The sequence below is a fragment of the Panthera pardus genome, unplaced genomic scaffold (assembly GCF_024362965.1).
Source record: "Panthera pardus isolate Hobbes unplaced genomic scaffold, ASM2436296v1 HiC_scaffold_10, whole genome shotgun sequence".
NCBI lineage: Eukaryota > Metazoa > Chordata > Mammalia > Carnivora > Felidae > Panthera > Panthera pardus.
The window spans coordinates 8730045-8754700 of record NW_026526655.1 but is presented as its reverse complement, the minus strand read 5'-3'; the positions used below and the strand labels follow the sequence as shown (position 1 = coordinate 8754700).

General features: G+C 51.4%; 2 protein-coding genes across 2 annotated transcripts in view; both read right to left on the bottom strand.

Annotated features, from left to right (window-relative positions):
* Window positions 1-23144, bottom strand: part of GPR55 (G protein-coupled receptor 55) — a 42366-nt gene extending 19222 nt beyond the window's left edge. Inside the window, exons 1-2 of the mRNA XM_053903836.1 lie at window positions 23046-23144; window positions 6010-6258 (exon numbers count right to left, since the gene is read on the bottom strand). The gene's annotated coding sequence lies outside the window, so the exon portion shown is untranslated. The remainder of the gene's footprint in view (window positions 1-6009; window positions 6259-23045) is intronic.
* On the bottom strand, window positions 9342-10784 carry LOC128777328 (uncharacterized). The gene is made up of 2 exons (XM_053903840.1): window positions 10083-10784; window positions 9342-9448 (listed from the first exon to the last, which is right to left on the bottom strand). Exons 1-2 carry the CDS (start codon window positions 10754-10756, stop codon window positions 9427-9429), a joined length of 696 nt encoding a protein of 231 aa, XP_053759815.1. The 5' UTR covers window positions 10757-10784; the 3' UTR covers window positions 9342-9426.
* Window positions 23145-24656: the final 1512 nt, after the last annotated feature.

Sequence of the window (24656 nt, the reverse complement as noted above, 5' to 3'; positions counted from 1 at the left end):
CGAGGCAGGGTGGAGTAAAACACACAAGGGGGCAGCAACCCTTTAGAACTCACCCCTTCCCCTCCCACACGCCCCCTCTGGTTCTCACTGGAAATGTAGCATTGAGGTTGCAGGCCTGAAGTTCTGGACAACTGGGTGTGGGCTTTCCTTCCGTTTCTGCCACGGCTCTCGTAATTCTTTCAGAGCTCCCTGCTCCCTGCATCGTCCTGCCTGTAGCCATTTATGGCCCGAATTGGGGGGGCCCAAGTCCCCCTGAGCAAAGGCTGTCTTCAAGCCAGAGGCCGAAATTCCACATCAGGCAGAGAGGGCCCTTCACTGGGAAGGTTGTAAAGACCATGGAAAGACGGACACCCAAAGCCTCCCCTCTGGTTGCACTCAGGAGAGGAGAGGTTCTGTGGTTTATACACGAGAGGCCAGCACTTCTAGGGAGCCTCGGAACATCTCAGGACTCGAAGTGGATGCCCCCAGGTTAACACAAGAGCTTCTAGTTCAGGCTCCCCAATGCCCTGTGGGGGTGCAGGACTTTCCAGGCCTTTCCTCTGCTCCCACCTGGCAATCGGGGCTCCCTGCCACTCCTGCCTGGGCCCTAGGGGCTTCTGGCCTATAGCCTCGCCCGGCTTCTCTGTACCTGTCACCTGCCAGAAGCCGCAGCTATTGGGTTGCATTTGTATGTTTCCTAGGGACACGTGGGGGGTTGGAAAGGGTGGATCCTTTTGAAATCGTTTTCTTTTCATGTTTCCTTTTTTTTTTTAATTTTTAAAAATGTTTTATTATTTATTTTTGAGAGAGAGAGAGTGCACGCAGAGGAGGGGCAGAGAGAGACAGACAGACGATCCAAAGCAGGTTCCAGGCTCTGAGCTGTCAGCACAGAGCTCCATGCGGGGCACTGACTCACGGACTGCGGGATCATGACCCGAGTCGAAGCCGGACGCTCAACCGACTGAGCCACCCAGGTGCCCCTCTTCATGTTTCCTTTTGCATAAAGTATACTTAAGTCCTTAGCCCACGTGTCAATCGGAGTTTAATGTTTCCTTTCACACTTCAGCTATTAAATGTCTGTCTTATTTTTTGTGACGTGTTTTCTCCCCACACCACCCCTCCCGACCCCTCCCTATGGGCACACATTTTTATATTTGTTTTGCTGCATGGAAATTGTCGATTTGGGTGTTAACAGTACTTTCTTTTGTTCCCGTAAACTGTCTTGGGCACTTCGATAATGTGCGTATCTTCACTCCTCCACAGTTAGAGTAAGTATGGTATTCATTTCCTTCCTGGAAGTCTCTGAATTTTTTTTTTTTTTTTTTTTTTTTTTAGCCTAGGTTGGAGGATTAAAAACTTCTCCATTACCTAATGCCCGGCAGGTCAGAGTCACGGGGGTCCCAGAACTCCCCACCTCCCTGGGGTGAAGGAAACACTCTCACTCTCAGGCGAAAGCCCTTTGTCCCGAGCGCCTCTTGCCCCCCACATGGAGTCTTCCACTTCTGCTTACTCATTGTCATCAAATACCTGCCCGTCCCACCACCGCTATCACCCCAGCCCTGCAAGGAGACTTCATTAATGACAGAGACACAACCCTCCACCATTTATATCAGGAGTCCCAAGGGTCAGTGAGCGATGCACTTTATAAATAAACTCAGTACGTTCTCCAAACCACCCATGAGGTGTAGACTATCACTAGCCTCATTTACAGGTGGGGAAACTGAGGTGCAGCAAGGCCGAGTCACGAGTCTACACGTGCCCCAAGAGCACAGAGCAGAGCTGAGGCTGGAAATGGCGGTCTTAGGGCTCCAGCAACCCTTCTTGGCCGAAGGTCAGCCCTTGTGCCAAGCTCCCCCAGCTCCCCACATCCACGACACCTTTGCCTCCAGCTTCACAGAGAAAGTCTGGCGAGTCAGGCATGAACCTCAGGCTCTTTGTCCTCAAACCAGTGCTGTCTGCACCCAACCAATAACCTCAAGGTGCTTCTGCAGCTGAGAGGAACTCACCCCCACCTGCAGCCCATCCCACCTGTCTCCTCAGGGGACTCTACTCCCTCAAGCTGTCACTGCGGTTTCTGAGAGGTGGCCGCAGGGCACAGAAAAGGTCAGCAGATGTCACAAGAACAAAAATTCATCCTCTCCTTGTTGATTTTGAAGGTAGAAAATTCTCCATGAACTGGGTGGATCCTCATTCTAAGGTGACCAGAAGTCTTAATTTATGCATTAAATAATTTTAAAACCATGGAGAATTCTGTGAAAGCACGTTAAACTCCATCATAGAAGCCATATAATGTTACATGAAGAGAAAGCTATTATGGAAGAGGAAAGTTTTCAGGATTCGTTACAATAATTGGACCCACACGTCTTCTACGAGAAGAGGACGTGATGAATGAGTGTGAATGAACACGAGTATGATGAGGTCCCGAGGCCTCGCCTAAACCACTCCCTCAGAGTCCAACTTAAGAAGATGGTAAGACGAGGACAGTCTCCCCGGGCGGCCGAAGGTCTAGCATCTTCCAGCTGCCCGGATGTGTCTGCAGCCTGGCTCTCTTACTGAGTCTGGCCCTCCAGCCTGATCCAGGATTGTTCACTCCATTCCCAGACCCCACCTCTTTCTGGGTCCTTGACAAAAACACACCTATTTCCAGCCCAAGCGCTGCCTCTGAAGGCCTCCGTCAGGGCCTCGGTTTCCTCATCTCTGCAATGGGCACAGCTGTGCTGCAGGCAATTCTCTCTCAAGAATTCTCCGCCTCTGAGGTCACAAGGACAAATCCTAAAGCAACACAGGCTGATGGACCTTAGATTCCAGAACCCTGGGGTCAGGTTCTCACCTGCTCCCTGGCAGCAATGAAGAAAAAGCAGCCCTACTATTACCCTACCCCCTGGCACTCCCCCTTCCCCTGCCCCTTCCCTTGCCCCTTCCCCCCTACCTGCTGCCCTCCAGCCCTGCCTCCTGCAGGCCCCCACTCTGAGCCCTTGGCCCCACCCTCCTCCTGCTGGCCCACCTTGCCTGGCCAAGCTCCTGCCTCTCACCAGCTGGCCCCCTCCTCACCTGGACGCCCACAAGGCCCACTGTCCCCACATGCTCCCTGGAGTCCCCTGCTGCCCCTGCTGCCCCTGCCCTGCCAGCCCCCCTTCCCCACCCTACCTCCCCTTTTTCTGCCTGGCCTCCCTCTCTGCTCTTCACTCTTCCTTTGCCCTGGACCCCCCTTCTGGCCCTTGTCTGGCCTCCAGCCACCTGGGCAGACTGCTCAGCCGCCCCTACTCCCCTCCCACCCAGTCACCTCCTCCCACCATCTCCCCACCCTCGGGCCACCCTGCAAACCGTCCCAGGGACCTGGCCCTCCTGCCAGTGGGCACCTGGACCTCTTGGCTTCGTGAGTGGGGCACCTGCTGGGCGCAAGGAACAGCACAGGCCTGGCAGGTGTGGGGCAGCCTCGAGGGCCCTCCGGAGCTCCAGGAAGCCCCCATCTCCAGAGTGAGCTCTCAGCCACGTGGGGGTCTGGCCTGGGTCACCGGGTAGGTGCCCCTCCTCGGGATCGGTCCATAGGCCAAGGAAGAGGTGACAAACAGCTTCGTGTCCACACTCGAGCCCCTCCAGGCTCTCAGAGTTACCACTGGGAGGGGGTGGCTGGGCTCAGAGGACTCAGGGGATCTTTCCCTGCAGGGCCGTTCCCCGCCCTGGGGCCAAGCGGGCTGGCCTCCCTCATTCAGAAGGGGCAACGGTGCCCTGTGCCTGGTACACACCCCGTTCTCCAAGCCAGCCTCCCCAGGAGACAGCGACCAGGGCTCCCTATGGCAGAGGGAGGCTGTGGCAGCGAGGGGAGGGGGGAGGCCTTGCTGCATGACATTAGGGCATGGATGCTTACAGGGAGGAGTCAGGAAGGGATGTTTGGGTACTTCGACCAAGGATTGCCAGGCCTTCCCTAGCCAAGCTTGGCCTCAGAAGTCCCTGGCTTTCGTTTCTGAGGTCATGTCTACAGCCACCTTAAAGCCTCCCGCCATACCAGAGGGGACTCTGGTCACCCCATCCTGCCCCCACCCCCTTGCCTGACCAGATTGCCACCTGGGGTCAGACACTTTCCTCGCCCACCTGATAAACTCCCTTTCACCACTAACAGCTCATTTGCCTTCACGGGGCACGGGCCTGGGCACTTGTGCTGCCTGTCTGGGGGGACTCCTCACTGCCCTGGCTGTTTCTCCTCTGAACCTTTTTACCCAAAAGGCTGATTGATGGCCTTCCTCCTCAGATGACAGAACTTGGTGGCTTCTACCCCAGCCCTGGCTCTAGAATCACAAAACCTCAGTCTGCAAAAGGGGCAGGACCTCTCACACTTCTCTCACCAAAAGAAGTGCAACAATGTCAAAATCAATGCTTGGGTTCCGAACCCCTCTCTCAGCAGCAACCCCCTCCCCGCCCCAGCTCCATTGACTTTTTCTGCCCCAGGACCTTGGGGAGGTAGGTGTGGAAACCAAACTGAGGCGACTGACAGCTGTTACCAGCCTGAATCTCCCACTGAAAGCCCCAACCCCAAGTTCCTGGTGCCAGGGAAGCTGGACACAGGCCAGAAGCAGCAGGGAAACCCAGACTTGACCAATCTGAGCATGGTGAGCAAAATCCCCAGACGTGCCCCAACCCTTGGGCCCCACACAATGCACTCAGTGAGGATACTTCCTGGGCAAGAGGCAGCTTCCTCTCGGGAGACCCCAGTGCTACCTGGGATGGGGTTGGCGTGACCAACTATCCCGGGTGCCCGAGGCTGTGGGGACCCCTGGGATACTGGATCTCCAGGACAGCCCCTGACAAACACGGATGAGCAGGCCACCACGGGTCAGCGAGGAAGCTTTGGGGACCGGCCCTCTTTTCATTCTGTGAGTTTCTCGCCCTACCTCACCCCCAGGGAAGGACATTGTCCTGTTGGGGTTTTGGCCCCGGGGTCTCTGCTTCTAGCTGACTGTGCCCAGCATGCCCTGACCCTCTTTGGCTTCCAGAATGCACACGGGCCCCTCCTTTTCTCCACGCAGACAAGTGAGCACACACAGCAGCCTTCACTGCAGCGTCTCCGGGGTCTGAGAGCACACACTTGGGGGTGGAGCGAGTACTTTTCCCCTTGCCCTCGCAGAGGCCTGGCAGGCACCCCGGCTTCAACACCGCAGTGAAACACATTTCCAAGAAAAGTCTCCCCGCACCACAGCGAGACAAAGGGGCTGTGAGTCACCTGGGCTGCATTTGGCTGTCAGCATGTGGGAAGGTCTGGAACCTATCAGAGAAGGGGCTTCAGGTTACACGAGGCAGCCCTGTGGAAAGGAGGGTGGCCTCCCGCAGCCCCAGCCTGGCCTCCTGTGCAGATGAGGGGCCCGGGCAGCAAAGGATGATGGGACTCCATAGGTCTGCTCACTATTTTCTCCGTCAGGAAGTCTTTCCTTCTTCATGGCTCTTAGGGAGCCTCAAACGGGCAGCATCCCACCTTGCCATCAAGGGGGCTTTGCCCAATTAGTTCAGTCCCCGAGTCCAGAATCACTGCGCTACGTGTGGTGGTCTTCCCTCAGATCTTCACGGGCTTACAGCCAGAATCATGCACGCCCACCCCTAGACACACACGCACAGGGGCACGTACCCTCCCACACACGTATACACCCAGAGATACACCCAAACCTAGAAACGAGCACAGACTCACCCGAACATACATGTACAGAGGCACAGGGACCACCCCCACCTCACACACACACCTCCAAGGACGCGCACGCACACACACACACACACACACACGTGCGCGCTCATTCTCCCACAGACACACTCGTATTCAAATACAGTGAGACCCTGGTTCGCGAGCATCCTTCGTGCCGGAAACACGCTTGTGATCCAAAGCACCTGTACATCAAAGCGAATTTCCCCAGAAGAAATCATGGAAACGCAGATGATTTGTATGATTCGTTCCACACCCCAAAAATATTCATAGAAAAGTGATCACAATGCTGTAATATAATCCAAAATAATAAAGAAGATACAAAGAAAAATAAACAAACTAACCTGCCCTTAGCTGTGAAAGCCTCTGTGGCTGGTTGTGAGGGAGATGAGAGGAGAGTTGCTGTGTAGGACGACTTTCGCTATCACTAATACAAGCACCGTTATCGGCTCGATGGAATCTTTTTCTGCATGGGGGCCATCGTATCAACGGATGTTGACTACGGTACAGTATTAATAAACTCTTGTCATGTATTTAATGTAACTGGCAATCAGGTAGTGGAGGAAAGGGTCTCTCTCTGCAGGCAGCCTGACCTAGAATGAAGCAAAGTATTCCTAAGCTCACTCTTGTCTGGAAAAGCAAAGGACTGTCCAGAGGTGCTTTGAAGTGACAAAAAATACACTAGTCCCAGTTGTGGGCACCTTCCAACATTCTGAAAATCACTGATTTCTGCCAAACACCACAGCCTGAGACAGAGCATCCTAGTATGGGAGATGATCACCCACAATCCCTCAGAGAGAGAGAGAGAGAGAGAGAACCATTGGCTCGGTTGTGATCATGCAACATTTGGCACCCCATACTACTTGTATCACAAGACGTGGCTTGTTCATCAAGTTAAGATGTATTATAAATGTTTGCTCGTCTTGTGGAACACTCGCAGAACAAATTATTCGCAATCCAATGCTTTACTGTACATGTATTTATCACATCGCACCAAATCACCCTCACACACATCACACAAATGTGTAAGGAGATCTGAAGTCAGAAAAAGTACGCATATGCACACACACACAGAGCTAGCACTCCCAGGGAAGCACACCCTGAAACCCCTTAGATCCTATGCAGCTCCATCATTGCACAGCTGACTCGTGGCCACCTGTCCGTCCCCCATCGGCAGTCCCGGCATCCCAAGCACCCCATGCCCAGGGCCCTTAGCGGGAGAAAAGGTGACACAGATCGTTCAGCAGACCCCCAGAGAGGACAGAGCCAGGGGACTTGCAAATTTGGCCTGAGCCAGTGACACTGACATAGTCACTTTTCCACCGTGTGGCATAATCCAATTACTCATGGCAGGGCCAAGCAAGAAGAAGTCCCCAGACCTCCCAGCTACCTCAGGACGCAGTTGAAAAATTTGAAAATATTCCTTCAGCCTTCATTCCAAAAGTCATTTGGTTTTCAAAGAGTCCCAAACCCAATAAAAACAAACAACTGAAGAATGAATCCTATGGAGAATTACATATGAGAAATGAAAATCACAGTGCTTACAATAGTGAACATTTGGTTAATTATGGTGTACCTTGCATGAAATGAAATGTGTTCGATTTGTAGCTAAATGGAATAATACATAAGCTATACCATAACTTGAAGGAAATACACTTGGATGGAATTTTTTACTATGATGACAACTATGCAAATAAACAAGCAGTTGACAATTTAATGGGAAACACACAGGAGAGAAAATGCAAGCGAGAAGAGGAAATAGTCTTTCCCTACACTTCTGTAAAATGGGCAAATAAACATTAAATCCAGCCACCCACAGAGAATAAAGTCACCATCCCAAGTGTTTAAAGATATCTTCTTTGTAGAAGCAGAATGAGTCCTGTTTCTTGAGTTTGACGCTGGGGGACACACTTCTGCCAATTTGCCATTTCAGAAAGATCCAACTTTAAGTATGATGTTTCCGGTTCACTGATAAAGCATTAAAGCATTTATGCGTGGCACTGGAGATACACAGTTGAATAAAACTTGCTTTATACTCTAAGTCTTCTTGGAGGAGATGGTCCCTGAACTGAGGGTGAAGGACAGGTGGAAGGAAATGTGGATTCCAGTAATGGTTAGGAGACCAGGGGACCAAAATGAACTAGGTGAGAGCAAGGAGGTTGTTTGTGGAGTCCACGGTGACTCTGAGGTTTCTGACGCTGGGCCTGGATGGGTCACAGGGGAATTCAAAAGGAGAGGCAGCATTGGGTTCCAGGATTAGACTGGGGAGAAAGTGGTTCCATTTTGGACCCAAGGATTTGGGGTATCCAAAGATGCCACCCACTCTCCATGGAGATATAGAAGAAGGAGTCATCAGGGTGAGGACAGTGGAGAAAGCTTGCAGGGTTGTAGAAAAGAATTCAGAGTGTAAGAAAATAATCTAGGAGCTAACTCTGGGGAAGAGAACTAGTAAAAGGATTGGCGGACAGATTGGACCCGGGAAGACAGAAAGGAGCTGGTCAGAGGTAGAAGGCAAGTCACAAAAGGCAAAGGAAGGTCAAGGCGAAGGGCTAGTCAACACATGAAGGAGCCTCGAAGTGAGGAGGGGCCAGTACTGGAGAGCAAGATGTCTGAATCCTTTAAAATTTGGTTAGTTGTTCTCATATTAGGAATGGGGGGGGGGGGCTCAGGTAAAACCTCACATAAAAAGCTAGCCAGGCAAGGACTGTCCGAGCTTCCTCTCGAAGGGCAGCTGTCAGGCTGGGCTTCAGACAGGATCGGTTTTCTTTACAAAAGACCATGTAATGCTGTTTACTACTCCTAAAATACATAAGAAGTACGATCAGAGTCCTCCTTCTGTAACCAGATGACCGAAAAATGGTTGAGCCAGCCCTGCATACCTTGGCCTTTGGCCCCGTTTCTCGAGGAAATGGTCTTAACAAATATTTCATATCGCATTGAAAAACATTTGCTCGTTCCTGAGGGCGTCTCATCTGAAGGAAAGAAAGGCTGGGGTACTTTAACTGGTTGGTGCTGGGGATACTGGAATCAGGAGGAGAGTAAGTGAAGATTGCAGGTACTCTTTTGACTTGGTCCTCCCAGTTCCGGAAACTATGAAACTCTATAGAATCCCTAGCAGGAGGAGGCTTTGGGCCCTTGTACCCAGGCACCATCAAGGCACTGGGGCAGCCATAAGCTCTCCATGAAGTCTCATGACCTTGTTTCTTTTTGCTCCTCTTGAGCCGTGAAGGACATCATTTTGGGTGAGAGGCAATAAGGCCTCAACGTCCAACCGTTTGTTCATAAGAACTTTGATTCCAGCTGCCTTTCTTCCAGGTCTCCGTAAACAACTCCCAGTTAAAGCAGGAGAGCCTGGTCTTTCTTAAGAGCTCATTAAACGTTACCTCCAAATAGCCCTTGGGAAGGAAAGTGGGCTACGTGATTCCCATCTCCCCACCTGGGCTAGGAAGCAGCATGCACCTTGGAAGCTTGTCCTAAGAGAACAAGCTTGCAAGATGGACAGCGATGGACCAGCTAACAATGAGCCCTTTTTAGCCCTGGGGCCCGGCTGAGCCTCTGAGAACCCGGCGCTTACATTGTCGCCGGCAGGAGGCTGGGGTGCTCTAGGTGACGGGAGTCCTTCCCCGTGGCTCCAAGGAGCTGGGTCATTGGTTTTCTTACAGGAGAGGACATTGCACAGTTCCTGTTGCACAGTTCAGGCTGTGTGGCCCAGCGGGGCAGACAGGAGAGTACAAACACGGATGCCCCCATTTCTGGCTGGTCTAGCCTGTTCTTGCTTCTGTCCTGGGTGGAAAACAGGAATGGCTCTGGCTGTACTGGGGTCTGCAGGGAAGGGAGTTGAGCAGAGCATGGAGGCCAGGAGGCCCGGGAGGCTCAGAGAAGCCCCTGAAGACAGCCTTCACCTCCAGCTGGGATTCTCTCCCACAACACCCAGGAGCCTACAGCCGGCCCAGGGAGGCTGCAGGAGCACAGTCCTGACACAGCAGGACACTGATGGCCGGTTACAACCACAAAGCTAAGCAGCTGCCCTCTGAGGTGCCAGGACCCTCAGTGAGCAGGGTGCTTTGCTCAGTGAAGGGTTCCAACCCAGCACTCAGCACCATACACCCCTCCCCCCATTGCCACAGCCTCCCTCTGCCATAGGGAGCCCTGGTCGCTGTCTCCTGGGGAGGCTGGCTTGGAGAACGGGGTGTGTACCAGGCACAGGGCACCGTTGCCCCTTCTGAATGAGGGAGGCCAGCCCGCTTGGCCCCAGGGCGGGGAATGGCCCTGCAGGGAAAGATCCCCTGAGTCCTCTGAGCCCAGCCACCCCCTCCCAGTGGTAACTCTGAGAGCCTGGAGGGGCTCGAGTGTGGACACGAAGCTGTTTGTCACCTCTTCCTTGGCCTGCGGACCGATCCCGAGGAGGGGCACCTACCCGGTGACCCAGGCCAGACCCCCACGTGGCTGAGAGCTCACTCTGGAGATGGGGGCTTCCTGGAGCTCCGGAGGGCCCTCGAGGCTGCCCCACACCTGCCAGGCCTGTGCTGCTCCCTGTGCCCAGCAGGTGCCCCACTCACGGAGCCCCGAGAGGTCCAGGTGCCCACTGGCAGGAGGGCCAGGTCCCTGGGACGGTTTGCAGGGTGGCCCGAGGGTGGGGAGATGGTGGGAGGAGGTGACTGGGTGGGAGGGGAGTAGGGGCGGCTGAGCAGTCTGCCCAGGTGGCTGGAGGCCAGACAAGGGCCAGAAGGGGGGTCCAGGGCAAAGGAAGAGTGAAGAGCAGAGAGGGAGGCCAGGCAGAAAAAGGGGAGGTAGGGTGGGGAAGGGGGGCTGGCAGGGCAGGGGCAGCAGGGGCAGCAGGGGACTCCAGGGAGCATGTGGGGACAGTGGGCCTTGTGGGCGTCCAGGTGAGGAGGGGGCCAGCTGGTGAGAGGCAGGAGCTTGGTCAGGCAAGGTGGGCCAGCAGGAGGAGGGTGGGGCCAAGGGCTCAGAGTGGGGGCCTGCAGGAGGCAGGGCTGGAGGGCAGCAGGTAGGGGGGAAGGGGCAAGGGAAGGGGCAGGGGAAGGGGGAGTGCCGGGGGGTAGGGTAATAGTAGGGCTGCTTTTTCTTCATTGCTGCCAGGGAGCAGGTGAGAACCTGACCCCAGGGTTCTGGAATCTGAGGTCCATTGGCCTGTGTTGCTTTAGGATTTATCCTTGTGACCTCAGAGGCGGAGAATTCTTGAGAGAGAATTGCCTGCAGCACAGCTGTGCCCATTGCAGAGATGAGGAAACTGAGGCCCTGACGGAGGCCTTCAGAGGCAGCGCTTGGGCTGGAAATAGGTGTGTTTGTCCCAGGGCAAAGCCTCTCTACAACCTAAGCCAGCCCAGGTTAGGCCCCATCCAGGGGCCTGGGGGGCACAGCATCCTGGCTGGTTCCCTCCAGGGACATTGCTGAGACCTGCCTAGCTGGTGCTCTGGCATGGCCCCACCTTCCTGTGCACATTCTCCCTCCCCCAGGAGTCCCTCCACGGGGGAATCAAGAGGCTCAGCCAGTCTCTGAGCTTGGGTGGACTCAGGAACTGAGATGTCTGAACTCAGGAATTTTCTGGAATGGACAGGGGTCCCATGTTTGTCTCTGGGCATCCCCAGCCCAGGGAGCTGGGGGTCAAGACAACAGAGGTAATGATGGAGTCAAGAAGCAAGAGCCTGGAGAGCTGAGTCCTCCTCGGGCTCTGGGCTGGGACGTGGTGAGCCCGGCATGGGGTGCCCCAGGCCAGCCCTGTTCTGCCTGCCTTCCTCCCCCAGGCCCAGTAGTAAGGACAAGTGAGAAGAGTCAGGCAAGAAACCTCTCCGCTATGACACCTTCATCATTTGTCACTCACATAGCAACATCCCTGGGCTACTGGGGTTCCAGGAACGACCTGGATAAGGCTGCCCAGGGCAGTGATGAAAGTTACCTAAGATTGGACACCGGGTGGGGCAAACCTCATGTGGAAAGGGGTGAATCAACATCCCTCCCACATGTGACTTTATGGTTTTTCCTAGAACTTCTGTGAGCTTAACAACAGGGACTAGGAAACCTTGTTTGGGGGTTGGCGGGGGGGCGGCTAGTGGACTCACCTCCCAAGAGCAGCTGACCCTCAAGTATCTCCTCTAGATCCTTCATTGTCCCCTAGCAAATGCCCGAGGAATCCTGAACCCCATCGGGCCACCCCTGGGTCATGGCCACTCTGGCCCCACAGGGCACAGAGCTTCTGTCCAACAGTTGTCAAGGCCCCGAGGTCACTGTCGGTCTTTTGCCTGCTCTTTGCTGACCTCCACGCCCCTCCTGGCCTCACTTGCCTCACGGTAATGGCTCCCTTGCAAACACCCCGAGATGCTGGCCGGTCGTTGAAAGGGAGCCCCATGCCTGCCTCTTCTGTGCCCACAAAGGGAGCAGAGCCCCGGGGGGTTGGTTTGACCGAGCCCCAAGTAGAGTGTGGGGATCCGAAAGCGAGGACGGTGGGGATGCTCCCCCTGCCCAGGTAGAGACCGGGGCGGCGTGTCAAGCCTCCCAGGGACCCCAGCGGCCCAGCCCGGCATGGGAGCACCTGTCTGACCTCTGTGCACCCAAAGATGGGTGGAAAACCATGAGGTGCCTCATCCAGTCAGCTCTGGGGTTCTTCGTCAGGGGCCATAGCTGAACCCTGAGCTTGTGAAGGGGCAGGAAGCCGCTGAGCATCCAAGCTGGGAGGAATGGGGACGGGTTAACACAGCCTGTGGGAGCTGATGGCCCAGGCCACCTCTGTGGATGTCACTCAGCATGGATCCGAGAAGTCTCAAGGACTGGAGTCTGGCCGGCCCTGCACTCCCTACACAGCCTCACCCCCGCGCTCATGCAATCCTGGGGAAAGAGGAGAAATCCTGACTTAACCAAGCCCGGGGTCCTCAGAACAGAAGTTAGATCCTGGAAAAACTGAAGGCGCCTGTGGTCCCATCACACCTGAGTCTGGGGACTGGGAGGTGTGCCGGCCTCATGAGCGTGACTCGAATCCCCGGGGAAACCCCCCAAGTTTAGAGATGAAGGGAAGAAAACTCGCGGAGGGGACTGGAGGGGACATGGTTCCAGTAACCACTGCGGTTAGTTCAGAGGGAAACATCCACAGCCCACAGCCGAGATGACTGTGCCACAGCACGAGGGCTCCTCCTCAGGGCGAGAGCGAGGATGCCGGCGTGAGTGGGAGCCCCGAGAATGACTCAGCACCGAATGATGTCAGCCAGGAGGTGCAGACACTTTCTCGGGAGCGGGAAGAATATAACCGAATGCTCTGTCACAAATTTACATCGGGCTCACTCATCACGACCCCTCAGGCACAGGCCACTGGGCCCAGCGTCGCCACAGAGGGCCCCCCGGCCCACGCTCACGCCAGAAATCCTTCTAGAGGCCCTGCGGGCAACAGGTGCCCCACTAGGCCCTGCCGACGCAGTGCGGTGCTGAATTAAGGCTCCGTCCCAACCGCAGGCGCTGCCTGGTGAAGAAGGCAGATACCTGAACAGATAAGATGCCCCCATATCCTCCTCTGCCAAACGGGGCCTACGTTCTCACCATGCTGCGGGAGCCCGCACCGCTTCCTTCCTCCCCCGGCCTCCAAGGGAAGGACGGACGGTGCCTGCTGCCCCGGGCCCCGGGCTCTTCTCCGTGCTAGCCGATCCTGGTCACCAACAAAGCACAGAGAACACTGAAGAGCCGGAGGCTCAGGGGATCTGTGCAGAAACACGGTGGAGGGCGGGGGGTCAGGAAAGCCCCGCGTTAGGGGGAGGTGGGGTTGCGTGGCTGGGATTTGAGAGACACAGAGCGGGAGCGAGCGTCAGGGAGGTCAGGGAGGCAGCTGCCTGAGGACGCAGCAGGTTTCCAGGAGGCTGGGGGCGGGAGGGGGGGTGGATATCTGAGTATGGATTGAGTGGTAGATGATATTAAAGTGACTTTCAACTTCGTTTCCTATGATGCTGGCACATGATGGTTGCATTAAAAAGGGTCCTTGGGGCGCCTGGGTGGCTCGGTCGGTTAAGCGTCTGACTTCAGCTCAGGTCATGATCTCATGGTTTGTGGGTTCGAGCCCCACAGCGGGCTCGGCTGCTGGCAGCATGGAACCTGCTTGCGATTCTCTGTCTCCCTCTCTCTCTGGCCCTCCTCCACGCATTCTCTCCCCCCTCCCTCTCTCTCAATAAATAAACTTTAATAAACTAAAAAAGTGTCCTTCACAGAAGACAGGCATCCTAAAGTACTGGGCTGAGATGTCACGAGGTCAGTGGGAGCGGGCAAAGAGAAGAAATCCATGAAAGAAGGTTCATAGGAGTTGACTGTGGTGGCAGCTGGGCACAGGGTCCCGCGGAGGCAGGGTGAGGTCCTGCAGCAAACCACACCCGGGCCCGGCTGTAGCCCGGGCAGAGTTTCTGCTCTGGCAGAGACACAAGCAAACAGGACGGGCCCGTTAGACCCTCGGGGACGTCCTGCGCCAGTCAGCACCACGCCAGGTGGGAGCTCAGTGTGGTCCTTTTAGGACTCTACCAGGGTTGAGACATGCTTCCAAACTAAACCCCTCCGTCACATACGTGAATGAGCCCCAGAAAGTAAATGAGAATCATCGTAGATTAATGATGCTTAACCGTGGTTGACCTAATCTGCTTTCAACTTCACCATGTTTGATTTTGGTAGACTCAACTTTCCAACAGCCCTATCACCCTTGTCCGCAACACAGACCCACGCCCTCCACCCCTTTCCAACACCCAATCCAGAGACAAATCTGCGTTTTGGACTACGGCCTGGAGCACCTGCGTGGCGTCCAACAGCTGGTAGTGCACCTGCCCCTCTTGGTCTGTACCACCGTGGTTTTGCCCGTCACGGGACTATTTCACGGAGGCGCGTCTTTACGGTTTTATGACTGTGAATGGAAAATGGCAAAGTGAAAGCATTGACACCGGCAGTGGGAAACAACCACGCAGGGAGATGGAAATTGTGAGGTGTGCAGAAGCAGCCAACCTTGAACCTGAGTCGGCTGTACCTGGGACGTAAGCCAGCCAGCCGTGCTCCAGTGTGAAGGATAAGAGCACAGTCACAGAGCTCGTGCTGGACTTGACGTCTCCAGGGCTTCTTTCTTCTTTCTTTCTTTCTTTTTTTTTTTCTTTTACCTCATTGCACTGCTTACAATTTATTTGAAGAAGCCCATGGAAAGAGCAATTTGTACAGTTTTTTTCCTGCTCTTCCTTTTCTGTACTCCATTTAAAAAGAGAAAACCCTTTTTTTTTGTCAATTCTGAGGTTTTGCCTTTTTACCTCTTCTTTCCCACTTTTTTTTCTTCTGCTCTTCTCATTCCTCTTCCTTGCTTTCCTCTTGTTTTTCTCCTTTCCCTCCCCCAGCCCAAACTCTCAAAACAAAAGTTGTACAGATAACAGCACCTTCCCTTCTTCATATGAATTGAAATTTTGTCTCATATCTAAATAGAGACTTAATGACATTTGAAATAGGCTTTTCATTATTACTCATCCCATTCAAAAGAGATAGTGTGTATATTTCTTCGCATGTAAGCAAAGGACTGAAAATGAAAATGAGATTTTTTTTTTCATATCAAATTGGCAGAGATTTGTTCAATGGCAGTCCTTAGTGCCGGCAGAACTGTAGGGAGGACATTCTCAGGTGATTTCTGAAGGCAATTTGGCAACATGTATCAAGAGCCTTAAAAATAGCCTACCTACTCTTTGACCCCAAGGAACACAAACATCTGTCAGTTCCATTTTGTACTAGATGTAGTTTGGAGTGGCCTGGAATCTAAGAAGGGAGAGTTAGAAAGAACGTTTCTCCCTTTTGTTGGGCCCTGAGAAGATTACACTGGGGACAGAGGGGGTTACTGGACTTCAGATAGAGACCACATGGTCAAAGGTGAGTCCTCTAGGGGACTGTTAGGCTACAGAGAGGGGGAAGCCTGATGTAGGGTAGCTTGGGCACAGGGAGCCTGAAAACCTGGTGACCACCTTGAGAGTTCTTCACACTGGAATGCCCTCCTGTTATCCCCATACCTTCAGAAATGTATGGCTGAAGGGTACAGCCTGGCTTCAGCTGTGAGATCTCAAAGTCAGCTGGATTCTAGCCATCCCTTGAGCTCTAGGTGAGATTGGCTCTTCTGGACCTCAAGGGTCCGGGGAAGGAAAGCTCTCCGTGGGATGTTCTGTTCCATGGACTACAGATGGCCAAAGCCTTCCCAGATTTTCTGCAAGTTCCCAGGGCAGGGGTGGCTGACACCTCCATGAACCCTCCTGGCCACCATGCTTGTTAGCCTCTCCCCAAAGTTCCGCCAAGACTCCCCGCCCACAGGCAGTCATCAGTGTTCTGGGCATTTCTGAAGTTTGGGGCTACAGAGAGATGGGGAGGATTCATGTCCCAGAAACACAAACTTTGGCTTCTCAGTCCAGCATTTCCCCAGCTAAAATGGCCACGGCCACTCTGTCCCTAGGGGACAGTCTCAGGCCGGTTTCCACATGGGCCCCAGCCTCTTTCTGGCAGGCTTCTCTCACCCCACTGCTTTCCTGACCCTCCTCTCTCTCTCTCTCTTTCTCTCTCTCTCTCTCTCTATCTCTATCTCTATCTCTATCTCTCCCTCCCTCCATCTCGAGCCCCTGAGTTGTGACCCAGGGTCACGCTGACACCTCCTCAGGTCCCACCTTCTGCCCTCACAGTTGTCAAGATGCTTCCCTAGCTAAGAGGACACTTGGTGCCAGTTGTTATGGTGATCTTTTCATCCTGTTTTAACTGAGCCTTGGGGAATCGGGGTGATGCCTGCACCCACCCTTGGGTTCTCAAGGAGAATGGACACCCCAGAGAAGCTAGTTCTGAGGTGGCCAGAGGTGAGGAAGGAGAGACGCCAGCTGAAGTGACCAGCAGCAACCAGGAAGATTTTGTGGACCATGGGGCATTCCTCAGGGTTTCTGAGGTGAGCAGGATAACACCCTCCCCACAAAGATATCCGCATACCAATTCCCAGAACCTGTGAATGTGTTATGTTTCACAGCAGGGGGAATCAAGGACACTGATGAAATTAAGGTTGCTAATCAGCGGGCCCTAAAAATAGGGAGAGTAGCCTGTATTATCCAGGTGGACCAAATATAACCACAAGAGTCCTTAAAAGTGGAAGAGAGAGAGAAGAGAAAGTCAGAGGGGTACAATGTGAGAAGGACCCAACCCTTTGTTGCTGGCTTTGAAGATGGATGGAGGGGCCGAGAGCCAAGGACCACGAACAGAGCATTCTCTGGAAATTCTCAGGAAATTCAGAGCATTTCCTGGCCTCAAGAGCCAGGAAAATAGGTTCTCCCCTGGAGAAAGCTCCAGAAGGAATGCAGTTCTGCCAACCTCTTGATTTTCACCCAGTGTGACCTATGTCAGACTCCTAACCTACAGAGCTGTAAGAAGATGAATTTGTGGTGTTTTAAGCCACTGAATATGTGGTCATTTGTTACAGCAGCCAAAGAAAACTGATACAACTTCTCAGACGCTATCAGGGAAGAGAACCTGGTAAAAGTCTGTGTATCTTGGGTCCCTGGGACTGTAATGAGAGCATTGAAGGCAAGATGGATCACCCGGGACGCTGTAGAGCTAAGAAACATCCAGGCCACATACGCCCCGTGTAGACCTCATCAAAGACCATGAGGTGAGTAAGTTTGAATCTACACATGACCAGGTCTCCCAGGTCTCCTGGAGCCACCTGCCCTGGGGGGATTCCCAAGGGAGGTCCTGCAGGCCTGGAGGCTCAGAGATCTGATGGGTGGGCCTCCTGGAGCTCACATTAGCCAAGCTCATTCGGAGAACCACAGCTCCCAAGGCTGCAGGACCTTCTGATGAGAAGGCCTTGTTCCACTTGAGCCGAGATCCCCAGGAAGTGAAATCATAACCAGAAGGCGTCTGAGCAAGTTCTGTGATTTGACTATTTCCAACCATGGCTACACAGCCTGACAATCGCATCCACAAGAGCCTCCCCTGGCATCAGATGGGCTACGCATACCCATGGGCCTGGTCTCCCCCAGCCCACCCCCGACAGAGGGTAGATGGGACTGCCAGTGGCCCGTCCATGACAGTTGTCTTTTTTCAGTGTTCTCACAATAACAGCCAAGCCCTTGTTCTGGCCCAGGAGCCATTCTGTCTCCTGAAGGCAACTTAGCTTAGGGCTCTTAGACGCCATTATCTGTTGATTTTAACCCCTAGCTTTCGGACAACAGTCTTATTTCCCTTCTTTCCACGTCATTGGCAGAAGCCTCCTAGTAGCTTCTGTGCACTGTCAACATCTCCCAATTTATTTGTTCTTGAGACAAAAAACAAAATCCTCGGAGAGAGGGGTGTGAGTGTGAACAGCCTGGGCACCCACATGGCCCCAGGTGTCCCCACCCAGGAAGCCTCCTTTGTCTCCATCCCAGCAGGCTGCAATTTCCAGCCTCGCCTCTCTTCAGTGGAAGCCCCCCCAGTGTGGACAACCTAGCGTCTCATACCCAAGATGCTCCTGCTCTGTCAGTCCGGAAGCCTCTTTGGCTGGAAGACCAGCCCCTTCCTCTCCAATTTCCTCTCAAAATCTGTAAACCTCATATTCTCTGTGGTCTCTGGGGCTCTTTGCCATATTTGGTATTCTTTTCAACTGCCCAACAGAAAGCCAACCATGAGATTCTCCCCTGCCCCCTCACCTGTCACACTAAGTGGCTGTATGACCTTCGGGATAAGGTATTTAACTACTCTAAGCTTCATTCTTTAATTCCACAATGATTTATTGAGCACCTATAAAGTGCCAGGCAGTGACTTAGAAAAGGTGCCAGAGGGGCACCTGGGTGGCTCAGTCAGTTAAGCGTCCAACTTTTGGCTTTGGCTCAGGTCATGATTTCACAGGACGTGAGTAAGAGCCCTGCAACGGGTTCTGTGCTGGCAGGGTGGAGCCTGCTTGAGATTCTCTCTGTCTCTCTCTCTCTCTCTCTCTCTCTCTCTCTCTCTCCCTCCCTCCCTCTCTCTCTCTCTCTTTCCCCCTTTCTCTCTGCCCCTCCCCTACTCACACTGCTTCTGTTTCTCTCTAAATAAATGAATAAACTTAAAACAAATATTTTTAAACGAAGAAATTTTGCTAGAAATATAGCAGTAGGCAAACCCAACCAAATCATCCAACCAACAAAAATCCCAGCCCTCCAGGAGCTTACATTCCAAGGAGAGAAGACAGACAATAACTAACTAACATATATACAAGGTCAGGAGGGTGGCAGGTGCCAAGGAGACAACTAAAGCAGAGAAGAGTGATGGGGGTTGAAATGTGAAATACAATAACCAGAAAAAGCTTACTGACAAGGTGAGCAAAGACCTGAGGAAGCCGGCTTCAGTTCCTTGGTTGCAACGCGAGCATCAGAATGGCGTTTACCTCATCAATCGTGCTGAGGATCGATTAAGTTAATCCATGCACAACATTTAGGTTACTGCCCGGCCCACTGCAAATGCTTCACAAATATTAGATATTGTTATGATCCATGACTTTAATAAATGCTTTTTTGAAGTCTTCGGTGTTTCAAAAGCATTCAATGTAGTCTGTGTTGGGAACTCAAAGATGGCCAGCGTGACACACAAACCAAGGTAGTCTTTCAAAAATCATACACAGGGGCACCCGCGTGGCTCAGTCAGTTAAGTGTCCGACTCTTGATCAGCTCGGGTCTCGATCTCATGGTTGTGGAATTGAGCCCCGAGCCGGGCTCCGCGTTGAGTGTGGAGCCTGCTTGGGATTCTCTCTCTCTCTCTCTCTCTCTCTCTCTCTCTCTCTCTCTCTGCCCCTCCCCTGCTCAAGCTCCCTCTCCCATGCCCCCTTCTCTGTGTCTCAAAATAAATAAATAAATATATATTTTTTAATCATAACACAAACATCACTAGTCAGCTACCGCACTCTGCCTGCCTGAGCCAGGAGTCCTTCTTAACCTACTCCTCCAGGACCAGTCGTCAGCAAATAATTGGAATTGGCAAGCAAAAAGAACCTAATACGCCAGTCCCTGATGCAGCTGCAGTTAGGGACAGATTCATCTTTTGAACTCCCTCCACTATCCTTCTCCATGTACTACGTGACAGTAATTTCCTCTGTCACCAAGAGCTGACATTCCATCTCAGTCATGCTTCCTGTGACATGATCATCTCCATCTGCTTTGAGGGGCAAAGAAAAGAATAATTCGGAATCCACCACTGACATCGTGTAAGACAATACAAACCAGCCTACGTGGCTAGTCGTCTAGCTGTTATGTGTTATTTCTTCAGGCATCACCCAGTAAAAAGATCTTAACTTCCTACTTGCTGCGTTTCCTTGATGTGACAACAGGTCTGAGTCATTGTTAGGGGCATGTATGACAGGGGATCCGATGTTCTTGGGAAGGAAAGCGGCTGTCACACAGACGCCTTGTTCTTCCCACATAATTGTGAAATTTCCACAATGTAAACACAGGCTTCTTCTCACTGCACCCTCTCCTGAGCCTGTTTGAGACAGTCCCAGTGTCCAAATATAGCGACACATTAGTAGTATCACTACTTGGGGGCCTATGAAACATTTGCTCAATGGAAATCTTCTTGGAACTGTAAAGCAAGACCAAACACAATTCAAGTGTAGAGAATGATTACACTTCACCTTTTATGGACCAGATGTTCATAAAGAAGACACACAGGAAAAGAACACCAGGCTCGGTCAGTTGAACGTCCGACTTTGGCTCAGCTCATGATCTCACGGTTCATGAGTTCAAGCCCCGCGTCGGGCTCTGTGCCGACAGCTCAGAGCCTGGAGCCTGCTTCGGACTCTGTGTCTCCCTCTCTCTCTGTCCCTCCCCCGCTCGTGCTCTATCTCTCAAAAATGAAATAAACATTTTAAAAAGAAGAAGGAGAAGGAGACACACAGGAAAATGCAACCAGAAAAAACTATGCGTCAGCGTTTACACCAAATGCTCTCTAATTTTCCTTAGGAGGGACGCCCGATGCCTAGGCCAGTGGGAAGTCTTGTCCTAGCATTCACCTGGAAGCTAGGTTTTATTATGAACTTTTAGTGTTTGTAAATATCAAACTTGGAAAAAACTTGAAAGACACAAATACTTGGTTACGTGTCACCAATTTTATATATATACACATATATGTGTATACCCACACCTTTTTTTGCTGAACACTTTGGAAGTAAATTGCAGACGCAAGATCGCTTTCACCCTTAAATACTTGACTTGCTTCTACAAAAAGAAGGACCTTCTGTTATACAACCAAAATACCATCACCACACCCGATAATAGCAGGAACACAATAATATTATTTAATAGTCAGTCCTTATTCAAATTTCCCCAATCATCTCCTAAATGTCATTTATATCCTTTTTGGAAAAAAAATACCACGTGGCATCCAGTCAAGGTTCCCACGCTGTTTAACGGGTTTTCACGGAGAGCTGTCCCTCCACCTCTTTTGGTCTTTCACGACATTGACATTCTTTAAGCGTCTCGTGGACTATCCCTCAATCTCGGTTTACCCAGTGGCTTCCTCATGATATAATTCAGATTAACTCTTTGGGGCAAGATGCTACCGAGGTGAGGTTGTGCCCTTTCCTAATAGATCACATCAGGAGGCACATAATGTTAGTCTGTCCCGTTATTTATGAAGCTCATTTTGCACGTCTAGTTAAGGCGAGGTCTGACAGAACTCTCCACTGTTACCAAAACGTAACCTGCCAAAAGATGCTTTCATGCCATGTGAACATCCCGTACCCAACGGTGCTTTGCTCAATGGCTTTGGCAAAGGTTGATGCTGTTGACTGAATCTGTCGTTATGGGAGTCTTTGCAGAATGGTGATGACCCAATTCTATTATTCCTCCTTTATTTATTAGCTGGCATTCCTCTGTGAAGATGCGCTGGAACCTGGAAACCTGGGTCTCTAATTGCCATACATCCCATTTAAAACGGCAGGAAATCGTCGGCTGGCAGTACGATCAGGCACCATGTCGGTACACGGCTGCCAGGTCCTTCTCCTCATGCTTCTTTCCCTCCAGTAGATTCACTTATCGAGTACTTTGCTCCCAGCACTGGACAAAGCACTTTAGGTACCCGAGATCATTTAATGAACTCCAACCCCCCGGGGGCTAGCTGGTGTTAGTCTCGTTTTGCAGATGAAGACTGCAAAGCTGTCTGTCTAAGCTGGTGTTAGTCTCGTTTTGCAGAAGAGGACACTGAAACACCGAGAGGCAGCTCGCCCAAGGTCATCCACTAAGTGACAGACCTGAGATCTGGAACCCGGACGCAACTGACCAAAAAGGCTGTGTTCCTGCCCAGCCACTTTCCTAAACCACTGTGTTATCCTTTTTTGTATATAGATACAACAATTCAGGTAGTAGCTGTCCTTGATTTTTTTTTGCTGATTCCTAGAGAACTCCTCATCCTTTCCCCCTGAGTATCAGCCATGCATAGTAAAAAGGCCAAAGGACTAAAAATAGTGACTGTGGGATCATGGATCATTTTTATGTTCCCCTTTATACTTGTCTGTATTTCCCAAGCTTTCTACAATGAACACGCATCGATGGTTTGGGCAAATTTCTAGTTGACAGATTCAGAAAAACTCTTCTTCAGAGCCATCTGTCCCTGTTAGAGCCAGGCCCAGAGGATCAACACGTGGACACATGCCTGGGCTTATGTGCTGGTAAGTGGCCTTTTAGTGACATACGTGATTCGTTCTACACCAAACCAACTGGGGGAAAGAATGCAGTTCAAACGACGGTCCATTTTCCCAGAGTCCGAATCACAGCCTGGCTTTGTGCAAGACTGCAAATGGCTCTCAAGGACAGAGACTGAGCCTGGGGCCTCAAACTTTACAAGGTAACAGCGAGACAAGGAAACACACAAGAAACACTTTTTGAGAAAGCCAAGCTAAGAGATGACCTGTCAGCAGAGCAAGAGAAGTGGCCAACCTTCCCTAAGGCCAGATACACAAGAAGTTACTGAGGCTTCGACAAATTTCCAGAGGGGAAGTCAGAATCACAGACCACAAAGTCCTTACTCTGAGACAGTTTATAAGATTCTGGGCCTTTATAACTTTCTCATGCTTCTTACGCTCGGTACTCCATGTCTGTTTCCCTATAGTCTTCAGCAGAAGGGGGGAAATGCCTTTAAAAAGGAAACAAAGAAGAATTAGTAGGAAGATGGATCTGCAGGGCAAAACTGTATAATTCGGAATAACAAAAAGCCACCTCAAGACAACTCTTATACGTGGAGCGCTTGGAGGTCAACTACTTCCAACCTCAAGAGAAAAAAAAACCGTGAACAGGCTGCAAATCAACAGCTTTTCTTAGATGCATTGGAGAAATGAGGTCACAGGGTGAAGCACCAGCCCGAAATCCGGAGAGAGGGGGGAATACAGAGAAGCGGGACTCACCGGAAACAGAAGTCACCATGGGAGCCGGCAATCCGTAGGAACCCTCAAGCAGTCTGATGAATTGCTAGAGGCTGGGTGCAGACTAGCCTGAAGGTTACAAGGCCCTGGAATACTTTCCCAGGGTTTATTTACTTCCAGGAGCCCCACCAGGCTCTCACTGTGAAAGTAGGGAAACTTCTCCAGTTGTCAAGCACAGGGAGGGAAAAGTAACCATTTTCAAACACACTCGGGGAGAATGTAACGGTTTTGAAAGAGCAGAGCATCTTGTTCTCCTTAACAAAGGCCTGAATCCAGGCGAACTGCTTTACCAGAGCCTTATCTGCCCTGGGAGAGGGGCAAGGAGACATTCCAACGCCTCCAGGCTTTCAATCCGCTTTCTTTCGGGCTGTCTCCCCCTCCCTTTAGAGCCCTTAACACGTTAATCACAGTTATTTCAGATTCCCTACCTGGTAATTCCAAAACCATTGTAATTCTGAGTCTGGTTCTGATGCTTGCTTAACCGACTGAGCCACCCAGGTGCCCCAGTCATAATCTACTTTTATTATACTGGAGCTTGTTGATGTGGTAAATGCAGTGGGTTGAATAAAGTCCCCTCCAAATTCATGCTCCCCTGGAACTTCAGAATGGGACCTTATCTGGAAATAAGATTTTTTGTAGATGTAATTAGCTGTACTAATATGAGGTCATACAGGGTTAGGGTGGACCCTAAATCCAATGATTGATGTCTTCATAAGAAGAGAACACACAGGGATACACACAGACACATGGAAAGAAAAATAATAAAGCTATCGTTGAACTGAACAGCACTATCAATCAATTGAATCTAATTAGCATTTACAGAATACTTCACCCAACAACAGCATAATATACATTCTCGCCAAGCTCACATGGACCATTCACCAAGATAGACCACATTCTGAGCCATAAAGCAGATCTAAATGAGTTGAAAAGAATAGAAATCATGTAAGTTATGTTATCAGGCCACAGTGAAATTAAACTAGAAACCGATAACAAAAAGATAGCTGCAAAATCCCAAAATATTTGGAGATGAAACAACACATTTTTCTTTTTTTTAATTTTTTTTAAATTCGTTTTTGACAGAGAGAGAGAGACCGAGCACGGGCAGGGGAGGGACAGAGAGAGATGGAGACACAGAATCCGAAGCAAGCTCCAGGCTCTGAGCTGTCAGCACAGAGCCCAACACGGGGCTCGAACTCATCAATCGTGAGATCATGACCTGGGCCAAAGTCAGCAGCTTAAGCGACTGAGCCACCCAGGTGCCCCTAAACAACGCATTTTTAAATGACATATGGATCAAAAAAAGTCTCCAGAACTTATTTTGAAAATACTGTAAATGAAAATGGAACTAAAACTTATCAAAATTTGTGGGATGCAGTAAATGCAGTGCTTAGAGGAAAATTTATAGCATTGAATACACATATTAGAAAAGAAGAAATATCTAAAATTAATAATATAAGCTTCTACCTGGAGAAACTAGAAAAAGAAGAGTAATAGAAACCCAAAACCAGCAGAAGAAAAAAAAATGGCAAAAATTGGAGCAGAATTCAATAAAATTGAAAATAGGAAATTAATAGAGAAAATCACCAAAAC